We start from the raw sequence: 14,261 nt of genomic DNA, 5'->3' as shown, positions 1-14,261 counted from the left end.
ACCACGGAAAGCTAACAAAGGTAATGAATCCGTGTGTAATCATTTTGCACTACACTAAGCCATCTCACATAATATTCTCTATGCTCTCCTAGAAGACTCTCTCAAACATGCACGGGTGCTGCTTTTAATGGGAAAGCATTCTCAATACCTCTCCAATGAGTGTAAATCCCGTTCACATTCTTGTCTGCCCCAGTTTATGACTTCATAAGAATTTATTCTGCGTTTTAAGCACACACAGACTGTCCTGATTTCCTTTTTTGGCTGGTAGAGCCTCTTCAGAACTCTTTAGGGGGGAAATGGCTGTTTCTGTCTTGATCCCAGGGCAAAGTCAAAATGAAAATAACAAACATAAATGGCCCAACCTCCTTCACGTCACCTCCGACTTCTCATTCAAAGGGGTACTTGGGGCGGCAGGTGGAGTTATAATTATAGATTAGAAAAAAGCCACGTCAGCAGCTGCTGCCTCTGTCTGTTCCCAGCTATAACCGTCACCAGTGGGCAAACTGGCATAAACAGGCTTCCACAAGTGGAAAATCATTTAACCCCTGTACTTGTCTGGGTCCGCCCAGTAGCCAGAGAACAGAAAGAAAATCTGACTGTGCATGAGCAAAGGGTGAAACCGGGAGTGCACCCCAACCTGTCAGGGAAAGCCTGAAGATTTTCTTTCCTGTCGGAGACTCCAAATCAAACAAATAGGTTAGTACACAAAGAGTGTACCTCTGCGTTTTCATTCTGACCTCTCATCTATCCGGTCTTTGTTTTTCTGACAGAGCTTAACGAGGAGGCTGAACTGTTGTTCCATGATAGAAAGCTATTTGAGGATTGTTGTTTAAAACTACTATGAGAACAAATTATGAAATGCACTAAATTTATTATGGTTCTCTTGCAATTTTGGCTGTATTCACATTAGACAAATAGACAAGGTAAAGATGGAAATATGAAACCGGTTTTGTGGCATGAGTCCCATCCTTTCGTAATTCCACTTACTCATGCCAAGAGGCCTTGAATTTTGTTTTTTTTTTTTTTAATTAAAATCAGTAATGTTGAAGGCTTAAGTTTGTGATTACAAAAAAATAATAATAATACTGTGAATATAGTTCCAGAATTTTATTTCCTTGGGGAAATGTGCAAATTAGAGTTGGATTGTTTTCCAAGCTCTGAATAAAAGCAGAACATTTTCTTATTTTTAGTAAAATGTGTCCTGTCGGCTACTTTATACAAGAAAATTGGCTAGAGGATTTATTCCTTGTGCCTCACACAATGCTATCTAAATCTCTATAATTTCCATCTACATTGCTCCATAAGACGCTCCTCATAAATCCCTTTGAGAAAACCGGAAGGTTTCAAAAAGAATATCTTATTCTGTCTGTGTGTGCTCCATATTAGAGAGTGGTTGAGCAGGATTTTCAAACAAAAATTAGCTTTGAGTCATCTTCTCAAAACTTAAATGTTTAATTTCTCAGTGGAAAGCAATGGAATTCCCGAGAACTCACTGAAAACTGACCGATGGGGCCCAGCTCTCATCCCCACATCCATGGAACAGATCCAAGTGGAAAGAGTCCTAAATAATGGCCTCATTTTCTTTTGTTCGGCTCCAAACTGAAAGCGAACCATCCCTAAGCATTCTGTGCTACACTCTTCAATGGGAAAGAGCACCTTTCTTAGAACCACTGCGGCCCAACATCCTGTCCACCTTTTGAAGTACCTAGAGTGTTAACTATGCCCTGGGTGCTCCATTTGAGAGGCACTCACATCCAACTAAAACCAGCAAAAATAACCCATCCATTAAGTTCTCACAAGGGGCATGCTTCTTTCTAACAATATCTCCTGATTTCTGAGAGCCATAAATTCCCTTTAGGAAGTTTAAGGGTGAAATAAATACCTCTTTACATTCTTTAGCAAATAAAGACCCAAAGAATAAGTTTAGCCAATGCTTTTGAAAATGTCAGTCACTATAGCATATTAATACCCTAAATCTTCCTGTGGGTTAAGAAAGGAGAAAGTCTATGATAAGAAACATTATAACATATCCATATATCTCATTTACTCATTCAAATATTTACGGAGCAATGGCTATATAATCTAAAAATAATACTTAGAAATTAAGGCAAGCTTACAATATCTAATGTTACTCTTTCCAGAGGTGCTTTCCCTCTTTTATTTCACTAAACAATTTAGCACCAAAGTGGTAGTTATCTCTAAATCCAAATTGTACAAACCGAGAAAGGCATAAAAAGGGGAGATGGCTGACTGGTGGTTGGTGTGGGTTTCCTTTAAGATGCAGATTTATGCTGGGTCTTAAACATGGCTTCTTACTTGTATTTTGTCTTCTTGCTCTTCTAGAAAAACATTATCCAAGATGACTGTCACTTACTCCAGTAAAGTAGCCAATGCGACTTTTTTTGGATTTCATAGGTTACTCCTCAAATGGAGAGGCAGCATCTACAAACTACTATACAGGGAATTCATTGTTTTTGCTGTTTTTTACACAGCGATAAGTTTGGTGTACAGGTACTTTGCTTTGCATGCCTCCTACAGTGGCCATAAAATGTCACGTGAGAAGAATACAGTCTCAAAAATCTGAGCCCTGTGGTTACTGCTGACTTTTGCATATGTAACTTCCTTGGCAAGATTCTTTCTGTTGCCTTCTCCCTGGAGTAAGGTATTTTAATCCACACCAACCATTTTTAGGATGTTAAATAGACTCTAACCATCATGTTCAGGGGGTTCTCATTCGAGCCCCACACAAAGTGATCATGATGAGGTATTAGCCGTGTGTCAAGAATGTTGATATGGGCACAAAATGGAAGATTTATACTTAGATCCTTGCTACATAATGATTTAGAATGACAAAGCCCAAACATGAATAATTATGTGTGCCTCTCTCAACTATGTCGCTCATAATTTGAATTAAGAGCTTGTACCAACTACCTATGTAATTAACATGTTTGTGAATAGTGCCTACCAGGCATAGACACCTGGTACAGGAACTTTCCTTCCTTTTGCCTGGAATGCCTAGATCTTATCCACGATGGTGCACACCAACCTTACCAATACCTCAACCAAAGAAAAGACCTGGAAATAATTTATTTTCTTTATATCTTCTCATTTTGGAGCATGTTATATTTATAAAAGATGTTTATTCCTTTTAACTTCACAAACTATGTCAGATTGACAAAATTTGAGCACTATTACGTCCAAGAAATACTTTTATGACTAAAAATTATAGTCTTAATAAAATTTTATCAGCATTATAAAAGAGAAGTTTTATGAGTTTCTTTTTAATTTTTATTTATTGTTTTTAGCAAGAGAGAAATGGAGAGAGAGAGAGGAAGAAAAAGAGAGAAAGAGAGAGAGAGACAGGAACATCATTCTGTTCCTGTATGTGCCCTGACTGGGGATCGAACTGGCAACCTCTGTACTTAGGGACGATGACACCCGAGCTATCCAGCCAGGGAGTGAGATTTTTAAAAATTAAATTGATCACATACATTTTTTCTCTGAAGAGAATTAAAACTTAAAATAAAAATGCTAAAGGTTTTTGAGGCTGTATTTCCACCTTTTCTATGTATATCAGTTTGTTATTTTCCTTCTGCATACAAATGAACAAATTTGTATAGCATTGCTCTCACCTACGTTCTTCCTTGCAGCAATAGGACCCCATTTGAAGAGGAGGGATATTAATTTGGTTGGCTGATAATTATCAAAAGTAGAATAAGAAGATCTATTTAGCTAAATATCCAACTTACTATTCCAAATAAACGTATATATTGGTATACATTTTGGAAAAATGTCTTTAAAGGGAATGTTTTATTTAAAATCTCTAAAATTTTTTAGATGTGTCTTATAATATTTTGACAAGTTATTTATGTGTCATCTAATCTTTTAGAATATGAGGTGGTGGAAGACACATGACGTTAATTGTCTCTGTTCATTTTTACTAATGTGAATTTATTGCTGCTACTGCTGCTTAGAATAGAACAGCCCTTAGAACAGTTGCATTGTAGCCAGAAATGCTCCATTATCTTATTTATACAAAATTGTATGCATATATTTTCTTCTAAACACCAAAGAATTCTTACACTTATAACAATAAACATTGGTTCAGGCATTATTTAATTTTTGAAGTCCAACTATAAATGTTTGTTAAAATAGATCCTTTTATCTTGATCAAAGGTATACCAAGAACTATAGGCTGAATTTGTTAAGAAAGTCATATATTCATGTAGAAAAATATAGACATAGTTTTCTACTCATGTCTACTAATGACACTGTTTTTTTATCTTATTAGAAACAAATAAATATACTTAGCAAAAATCATAAGACAGAACCAAAATTCATTAATTATATTATATCTCTTCCTATTTTTGTATGAATTTGACAAAATAATCACTGTTCTACTTTCTAACTAATAAAAGTTCTAAGTGTCTATTACTTAAATATTTTTTCCTTTGGCCAATTATTAATATTAACAATTACTTTGTTATTGATGAAGTACAACACCATGTTATGTTGTCTTATATAATAGATATTCTTTAATCCTCATAATATCCTGATGCATAGATTTTATTATCCCCATTTGCAAATGAGGAAACGGAGACTCAGAGAGATTTAAAAATATGCTCAAAGTCCAAACTTATAAATGGCAGATCTGGAATTCATAGCCGGCTTTCCCTGACCCTATGGTCTGTGTTTTGCTCAATTAAATCCTTTTCTACCATTTCTATTTGAGTATCAGAAACCATTCTGGCTGTACCTTTCCATCAGCATGACCTTGATAGGACTGTGTAAACAGGTGATGCCTCTCTTGTCAGCTTTTCCTGACTTCAGAATTTCTGATACCTCCTCCAAAGCTGAGGCAAGAACTCCAGGCCCAGCCCACACCCCATACTCCACACCCCCTTTTTGTCAGCACCACCTCCCAGTTCTTCATCTGCAATCAATTGGTGACTCACTGTTACCTCATTAGTCCTCTGCATCCTTTATCGATATTCTACTGACCCAAACAGGCCTTTGAAGCATGTTAACATGGACGTTTCCAAGGGACTTCTTTCTTCTTTGGAACAGCTACACTCATTCATTGCCGCAAATTCATTCCTGTTGCTTCTCTTCCCAGGTTTTGATCCTTATTATTAACCTGCCTTGAGACATTTCTTCTGACTCTGATTCTCCTCCCTACAACACAAATATTAAGAATAGTTCTATTAAATGAATTATTTGTTTAATGATACTCTAAAATGGATTTGGGTCAGATCTATAATATAAATTTTGATATTTAAATCATATATAATATAATGTATTATATAATATAATAAACCCACCAAATATAATAATAAAAATTCTACTTCTAATTGTTAATTTTATTATTTTATATTTTATTTATATTTTAAATAATTGCAGACTTTAAAATAAAATTATGATATCCCTTAAATTACAACAGAGAAAATCAAGAATGTTCTGAGTAGCATATGCAGGAGAAAGTAAAATCAAGATGTCAAATTCAGGGTTATTATTTAATAAAAACTTAAAAACTATAATCCTCTTAATCAAGACATTCTTTTTTTTCTCTTTGAGAACACCTGATAAATAGTTGAAAAACAATCTCTTTTATGAGTTATTGTGCTCCAAATCCAATGAATAAATCATATAAAAGTTTAAAAATATAAAGTATTTAAAAATGAAGTGTTTAATAAATCTAATGGCCAATAACATTTATGTACATTAGCACTTGAAATATTCAGCTTTTGAGGTACATCATCAGCTCAGGTAGTAAAGAAAAAGTTATTACTCCTTTTTAAAAAAATTGATTATTTGTGCTTAATTGTTTGCACTGAATATCACTTGCAAAGCAGGTGCAGAAGTATAATATCATAAAGGGCTGTGCATTTTATTTTTGCTCCAGATTGTTACTTACAGGAGCCCAAAAACGTTACTTTGAAAAATTATCAATTTACTGTGACAGATATGCTGAACAAATCCCAGTAACCTTTGTGCTTGGTAAGTATAGGTCACACGCAGAATGCAGCCACACAGCTGTCTCCGTTAGGATGACACCAATGACTCTGCATGGGAGTGTTTCCAAGCTGAGAGGCATGCCTGAAAAGCCACCGCTTGCAATAGAAGGAGAATCTTCCATAAGGGTCGCCTCCAGGGCTGCTTTCGCTAAATTAACACCAAACAAGTGTGAGGTAATGATCTGCTATTGGACATTGAAGCTTCCTGTTCACTAACCTTCCATTTTTGCTGTCAATATTGGAGTTCTAATACCCACTTACTGGGTGCTACAGCATTGCCAGGCACAAATTATATATTTTTTTTTCTGGAGGGCAAAATCATAAGGTATGGAATAGCAACATATAGTATTTTTATACCGCAGCCCCTAAAAAGGCTAAAATTCTGCTTAAAGCATCAGTGTTGACGTGTCTGCTCTGAGCAATTGCTTTATAGTTTCCTGTTATTCTACAGGGTTTTACGTTACTCTGGTAGTGAACCGATGGTGGAACCAGTTTGTGAATCTGCCCTGGCCAGACAGGCTGATGTTCCTCATCTCCAGCAGTGTTCATGGCAGCGACGAGCACGGGCGCCTGCTCAGACGGACGCTGATGCGCTATGTCAATCTCACATCCCTGCTCATCTTCCGCTCCGTGAGCACCGCCGTGTACAAACGCTTTCCGACCATGGACCACGTGGTGGAAGCAGGTATTGTGAATGGCTTTTCCTTCCGTGCGCTCCTCTGAACCTAGATGGGAACCTTCAAAATTCCTTTGAAAATCCCTTTTATTTATTTACTCATTCAAGAAACATTTATTAACTACTATGTGTCAGAAAGAGTTTTTAGAGGCAAAAATGAATAAGACATGGTTCTTGCCCTCAAAGAGTTTCCTTGGGGGGGGGGGGTAGAAGCAGCAATCACATGGCCTTCAAGTAAATATAATAATTATAATCATATTTATTTAGACCATATATAATATTACCTTACATTTTCTACCCCTTTACAGTTTATTCATTTTCATAAATACTATTTCCCCTTGGACCTTAAAAAGAGAGAGAGAGAGAAAGATAAGGAACAGATCCAGAGAGATTATGACCTGCTCTGGATCACACAGCTCACAGTTCTAATTCCAGCTCCGAACTCCTAAGTTAATACTTTTCCTAAAACATAAGGAGATTCTGGTAGGAACCAGCAATGGGTTTTTCCATCTAAGCAGACCCTGAGAGGCGGCAGTAAAAGGCCACCTCAGTGTGCATCTGTTATCTCTCCTGTTCCTCAGAGTAGAAGCAATTATTCTGTCTGGGCTCCTAGCCATACTATGCTGAGTACAAATTATGTTGGAAGGATGGTTCTCCTTGGTGTGTTAATATTTAGCAAAAAAGTTGTTAGTTAAACCAGCTTTCAATGAAATGGGAATTCAATGAGATAATTCTTGGTACGTGCTACATAAATATTGGTTGTTGTGCTGCGTTCTTAATAGAACTAATAGGTTGTTAGAATGGATTAATGAATGTATAGAAGATAAAAGAATCATGAGATGACTCTATCCTTATATTGAGTAGGCTCTCAAATTAGGTTGCTGCGTCTATTCTCCTTCTCTGAAATGTCCTTGAAAATCAATTTTTCCAAGTGAGAGTAGGGGAGATACAGAGACAGACTTCTCTGCATGTGTGCCCACCAGGATCCACCCAGCAACCCCTGTCTGGGGCAGATGCTCTGCCCATCTGGAGCCGTGCTCGCAACTGAGCTATCTTTAGTGCCTGAAGTGGAGGCTCCGCGGAGACATCCTCAGCACCCGGGGCCTATGCTCTCAAACCAATTGATCCATAACTGCAAAAGGGGAAGAGAGGAGAGAAGAGGGAGGGGGAAAAGTAGAGAAGCAGATGGCCACTTCTCTTCTGTGCCTTGACCAGAAATCGAACCTGGGACATCCACACGCTGGGCTGGTGCTTTACCACTGAGCCAACCAGCCAGGGCTTGAAAAATAGATTTTAAAAAATTTTTATTATTGATTTTAGAGAAAGAGAGAGAGGAAGGGAGAGAGACAGAAAGAGAAACATCAATTTGTTGTTTCACTTATTTATGTATTCATTGGTTGATTTTTTTTTTTAATGTGCTCTCCCAGAATATAGAACCTGCAACCTTGGCATATCGGGTCAATACTCTAACCAACTAAGCTACCCAGCCAGGGTGAGAATTTTTTTTTTTAAGAATAGTATTTTTTGGCCCTGGCTGGTTGGCTCAGTGGTAGAGCGTCGGCCTGGCATGCAGAAGTCCCAGGTTCGATTCCCGGCCAGGGCACACAGGAGAAGTGCCCATCTGCTTCTCCACCCCTCCCTCTCTCCTTCCTCTCTGTCTCTCTCTTCCCCTCCCGCAGCCAGGGCTCCATTGGAGCAAAGATGGCCCAGGCGCTGGGGATGGCTCCTTGGCCTCTGCCCCAGGCTCTAGAGTGGCTCTGGTCGCGACAGAGCGCCGCCCCGGAGGGGCAGAGCATTGCCCCCTGGTGGGCAGAGCGTCGCCCCTGGTGGGCGTGCCGGGTGGATCCCGGTCAGGCGCATGCGGGAGTCTGTCTGACTGTCTCTCCCCATTTCCAGGTTCAGAAAAATAAAAAATTAAAATAAAAAAAAATAGTATTTTTTGTTTGCTTTTAAAGGGGTTTTGTTTGTTTGTTTGTTTTGGCTTTGACTACTTGGATGGGCGGTGGCGCAGTGGATAGAGCGTCGGACTGGGATGTGGGGGACCCAGGTTCAAGACCCCGAGGTTCCCAGCTTGAGCCCGGGCTCATCTGGTTTGAGCAAAGCTCACCAGCTTGGACCCAAAGTCACTGGCTTGAGTAAGGGGTTACTCGGTCTGCTGAAGGCCCATGGTCAAGGCACATATGAGAAAGCAATCAATGAACAACTAAGGTGTCGCAATGCGCAACGAAAAACTAATGATTGATGCTTCTCATCTGTCTCCATTCCTGTCTATCTGTCCCTATCTATCCTTCTTTCTGACTCTCTCTGTCTTTATGTAAAAAAAAAAAAGAACACAGAGTAAGAGTTCAAATTCTTACCCCTCCACTTACTTACTAGCTATATGATCTTGTGTGGCATATTTGCTCTGCTTCAGTTTTATAATCTACAAAATAAGTTTTTATTACTTTATAATACCACCTATCTTATATACCTCATTGGCTTGTTGTGAGGAGTAACCAACTTAACAGCTGCAAAGTGTTTAGAGCAATATCTGGTACATGGTAAATGTTACATGAGTTCTTGCTAGTAATGAAATAATTCTAGTATAACATTATAACATAGCCCTTTGGTAACTTCAGAAGACTCATTGATATGACAGCCCAAGTATTCCTGAACTAAATGACCAGGAGGTTGAGAAAGTCAAGGTAGAAATAAAGAAACAGTGGTGCAGAAGATACTGGAGTTAGAGATGTGAGAAAGTAACAGAATGCAATGAGCTCATTAAGAATTCAGGTGGATGTTACTAATGGCCTGGCCAATGCACGAGTATATGTATTATGATGTAAAGCCAGTAGAAACTTCAAAAAACTTAACTGCCACACCTCTTCCAAATTTAAAAGTTGAGTGCTGCTTCAAAATAACCAAGTTGAAATTGCTAGTTGATAACTTAATTTTCTTAGCTTAATATTTATAGGGTCAAATGTAATAAGAATGACCATATTTGAAGAAAGACCTAAAAATAAACAAGAAAAGTTTGATTCATTCCAATTTGATGAGTAAGAGCTAACGTTTACTTAGATGAATAAAGGTGATATTTCTGTAGTCCTGATGATCCTTGAAATGAAGAGAGTACATTCTGACAGGAACCAGATGGCAGGCCCAATTCTCAAAGCAAATCCCATCCTTTTAGCATCATCTTCTTATTAAAAGCAAATCAAGAGGAAGCCAGGATGGCTGGCAATGGAGAGGTGGGAGGGCCTCTGGTCAGACCTGAGAGCTTAAGAAGGTTGAGTTGGGCTCAGGTCTGAGGAGCAGGTAGACAGGAAGAAGTGAGTAAGAGAATGACAAGATTTCATTTCCTCTGGGTGGAGTTTTCATAATCCCAAAGCTTACTCCTTGTCAGATTTGTGCAAATGCTTGTCACCTACTTGTGTCCACCCTTTTTTTGCTTTCTAAGGCATTGGGAATATTAGAATATTAGAATACCCCAACCCTTTTGAGGGAGTCTGAAAATTAGTCATTCCCTTTTTGAAGTGTATTTGAAGAACGGTGTCTCAAGGGGTGAGCCACAGACCCACAGGCCCTTCACATCTTGACTAACTTGAGTTGTTTTTTAAAATGCATATTCCTGGGCCCCAGCTCAGACTGACTGAATCAGAACCTTTGGGTTTAAGGCCTAGGAAACCTGCCTTTAAACATGCTCTTGTGCTGCTTTTTTATACACTGAAGTCTGAAAAGTACTGAGCCTTTTCTGGGATGCTTAGTTTTAAAAATCTTTTCTCACCCCTAGGGTAAAAAGATCTTGGCAACCATCAAGTAATTCATTACTGTTAACAAAGTAGCAGCGATCAGGAATTCAAGGGTTGGGCCATGCTAGAGGCTCCAGAATTATAGAAGGGCTTGGGGTCAGCAATCTGGTCAGAGGCTACTGTCTGGGGAATTTGCATTAGACCTGATTAAACATACGAATATCATTCTGACTTGGTTTTGTTGGTTTGTGGGGAGCTGCTGAAGGAGGAAGAGAACTGAGGGAGGTAGGAGGGAGCCAAAGCCTTTGCAAGCGCCCTCTGGGGGTACCCCTGATTACTGCAGGAAAAGGGCCCTAACTGCTCTCATTTCGTTCGTAAATGTTTTTTGAAATAGCGGGAAAAGTGATAGTGAAACAGCTTGTGCTCCCAGGAGCAGAAGTTGTGTACTATGTAGTGGGGCAAAAGACCCAAGCCTTGGTTCCCGAATCTGGGGGAGACACTTCAGAGATGGGGTCCTTTCTGGCTGCCCCGGACAGCCACATGGGTGGGCACCTCTCTGTCCTCAGGCAGCAGTGACTCATTTCTCCATCAGAGAAGGCTGACTCAGTCTGCACGTGGGGTCAGTTTCCAAGCTCTCCCAACTGGACACATGCCTCCGCCACTCTCTGACTGTCTTTTGCCTGTGCCAATGTTTCTGGGAAGGACAGGAAGTTCAAAGATGGCGGGAAATGTTTGGCAGGTCCCCTGAGCCCAGAGCCAGGGCACCTGCTCCGCGGGAGGGCAGAGAGAGCAGGGAAACAAAGCACAGGGGCCCAAAGGGGTGGGGCAAAGGCAGGACGCTATGCTAAGGGCTCGAAAAACACCTCTTGTCAAGTGACTCCCTCACAAAACAGCACCCGTCTCAGAAAGGACCTGTTCTCAAACTTCAGTGTGCATTAGATATTATTAAAAATCAATACTGCTAAAAATGCTGATTCCAAAATGCCCCCAACCCCCATAGAGATTCTGATTGAGTAGGTCCAGGAATGAGTAGTTAACACGCTTCTGGAGACTCTTGAAGCAGGTGGTCCCTGGATCCAGCTCTGAGAAACACTGGGCTTTCACATAATCAGGGTTTCCTTCTAACCTCTTCTGCTTGCTCCAGGGAGGGTACCGGCCACAAAGGTTCAGGGCTGCCTGGGAGGAGGTGACTAGGGAGGTGGGGAGAAGGAGGATCAGCATCTCCTTCTGAAGCATCGAGCAACTGCCTGACTAAAGCCTGATGAGCGAGGCCACTCACCTGCTAATCCCTGAATTTACTTTGATTGTAAGTTGGAGAGTCATGTTATATCATTCTGGAAAATGGAAAGGACCAAAATGCATATGACTGGAGAAATACCTATGCTTTAGTATTATTTTTGAAAAGTATTTTTTATTAATTTTAATGGGGTGTCATTGATAAATCAGGGTACATATGTTCAGAGAAAACATCTCCAGATTATTTTGACATTTGATTATGTTGCATACCCCTCTCCCAAAGTCAAATTGTCTTCCGTCACCTTCTATCTGGTTTTCTTTGTGCCCCTCCCCTCCCTCCACGTTCTCCCTCTCCTTCCACCCCCCCTACGCCCCCCCAGGTTACCATCACATTCTTGTCCATGTTTCTAAGTCTCATTTTTATGTCCCATCTATGTATGGAATCATATAGTTCTTACTTTTTTCTGATTTATTTATTTCACTCAATATAATGTTATCAGGTCCATCCATGTTATTGTTAATGATCCGATGTCATCATTTCTTGTGGCTGAGTAGTATTCCATAGTATATATGTACCAAAGCTTTTTAATCCACTTGTCCACTGACAGACACCTGGGCTGTTTCCAGATCTTTGCTATTGTGAACAATGCTGCCATAAACATGGGGGTGCATTTCTCCTTTTGGACCAGTGCTATGGTGTTCTTAGGGTATATTCCTAAAAGTGGTATAGCTGGGTCAAAAGGCAGTTCGATTTTTAATTTTTTGAGGAATCTCCATACTGTTTTCCACAGTGGCTGCACCAGTCTGCATTCTCACCAGCAGTGGGGGGTTCCCTTTTCTCCACATCCTCGCCAGCACTTATTCTGTGTTGTTTTGTTGATGAGCACCATTCTGACTGGTGTGAGGTGATATCTCATTGTGGTTTTAATTTGCATTTCTCTAATGATTAGTGATGTTGAGAATTTTTTCATATGCCTATTGGCCATTTGTATGTCCTCTTTGGACAAGTGTCTATTCATTTCTTTTGCCCATTTTTGGATTGGATTGTTTGTCTTCCTGGTGTTGAGTTTTACAAGTTCTTTAAAAATTTTGGTTATTAACCCCTTATCAGATGTATTGTCAAATATGTTCTCCCATTGTGTAGTTTGTCTTTTTATTCTGTGCTTATTGTCTTTAGCTGTGCAAAAGCTTTTTAGTTTGACATAGTCCCATTTGTTTATCTTGTCTTTTATTTCATTTGCACGTGGAGATAAATCGGCAAATATATCACTGCGAGAGATGTCAGAGAGCTTACTGCCTATGTTTTCTTCTAAGATGCTTATGGTTTCATGGCTTACATTTAAGTCTTTTATCCATTTTGAGTTTATTTTTGTGAATGATGGAAGTTGGTGATCTAGTTTCATTTTTTTGCAGGTAGATGTCCAATTTTCCCAACACCATTCATTAAAGAGGCTGTCTTTACTCCATTGTATGCTCTTATCTCCTTTGTCAAATATCAGTTGTCCATAGAGCTGTGGGTTTATTTCTGGGTTCTCTGTTCTGTTCCATTGATCTATATGCCTGTTCTTATGCCAGTACCAGGCTGTTTTGAGTACAATGGCCTTGTAGTATAACTTGATATCAGGAAGTGTGATACCTCCCACTTTATTCTTCCTTTTCAAGATTGCTGAGGCTATTCGTGTTCTTTTTTGGTTCCATATAAATTTTTGGAATATGTGTTCTATATCTTTGAAGTATGTCATTGGTTTTTTAATTGGTATTGCATTGAATTTATAAATTGCTTTGGGTAATATAGATATTTTAATGATGTTTATTCTTCCTAACCATGAGCACAGTATATGCTTCCACTTGTTTGTATCTTCCCTGATTTCTTTTATCAATGTTTTATAATTTTCCGAGTATAAGTCTTTTTTTTTTTTCGTTTTTTTTTTGTTTTTTTTTTTCTGAAGCTGGAAACAGGGAGAGACAGTCAGACTCCCGCATGCGCCCGACCGGGATCCACCCGGCACGCCCACCATGGGGCGATGCTCTGCCCACCAGGGGGCGATGCTCTGCCCATCCTGGGCTTCGCCATGTTGCGACCAGAGCCACTCTAGCGCCTGAGGCAGAGGCCACAGAGCCATCCCCAGCGCCCGGGCCATCTTTGCTCCAATGGAGCCTTGGCTGCGGAAGGGGAAGGGAGAGACAGAGAGGAAAGCGCGGCGGAGGGGTGGAGAAGCAAATGGGCGCTTCTCCTGTGTGCCCTGGCCGGGAATCAAACCCGGGTCCTCCGCACGCTAGGCCGACGCTCTACCGCTGAGCCAACCGGCCAAGGCCCCGAGTATAAGTCTTTAATCTCCTTGGTTAAATTTACTCCTAGGTACTTTATTTTTTTGGTTGTAATAGTGAAGGGGATTGTTTCCTTAATTTCTCTTTCTGACAGTTCATTGTTGGTGTATAAAAATGCCTCTGATTTCTGAGTATTAATTTTATATCCTGCCACCTTGCTGAATTCATTTATCAGGTCCAGTAGTTTTTTGACTGAGACTTTAGGGTTTTCTATATACAATATCATATCATCTGCAAATAATGATAGTTTTACTTCTTTTCCAATTTGGATGCCTTTTA

General features: G+C 39.8%; 1 protein-coding gene across 4 annotated transcripts in view; it reads left to right on the top strand.

The window, feature by feature from the left end:
- Window positions 1–472: 472 nt before the first annotated feature.
- Window positions 473–14,261, top strand: part of BEST3 (bestrophin 3) — a 52,245-nt gene continuing 38,456 nt past the window's right edge. Inside the window, exons 1-4 of one of the 4 annotated variants that reach the window (XM_066257646.1) lie at window positions 473–696; window positions 2,344–2,511; window positions 5,903–5,997; window positions 6,466–6,699. In XM_066257646.1, coding sequence (XP_066113743.1) covers window positions 2,360–2,511; window positions 5,903–5,997; window positions 6,466–6,699 — 481 coding nt within the window. In that variant the 5' untranslated portion in view covers window positions 473–696; window positions 2,344–2,359. The other 3 variants (XM_066257649.1, XM_066257648.1, XM_066257647.1) reach the window with 3 other exon arrangements.

The sequence above is a fragment of the Saccopteryx bilineata genome, chromosome 2, assembly GCF_036850765.1.
Source record: "Saccopteryx bilineata isolate mSacBil1 chromosome 2, mSacBil1_pri_phased_curated, whole genome shotgun sequence".
NCBI classification, from domain to species: Eukaryota; Metazoa; Chordata; class Mammalia; order Chiroptera; family Emballonuridae; genus Saccopteryx; species Saccopteryx bilineata.
Note: the sequence above shows the minus strand (reverse complement) of the source record. Positions and strands in the feature narration are given on the sequence as shown.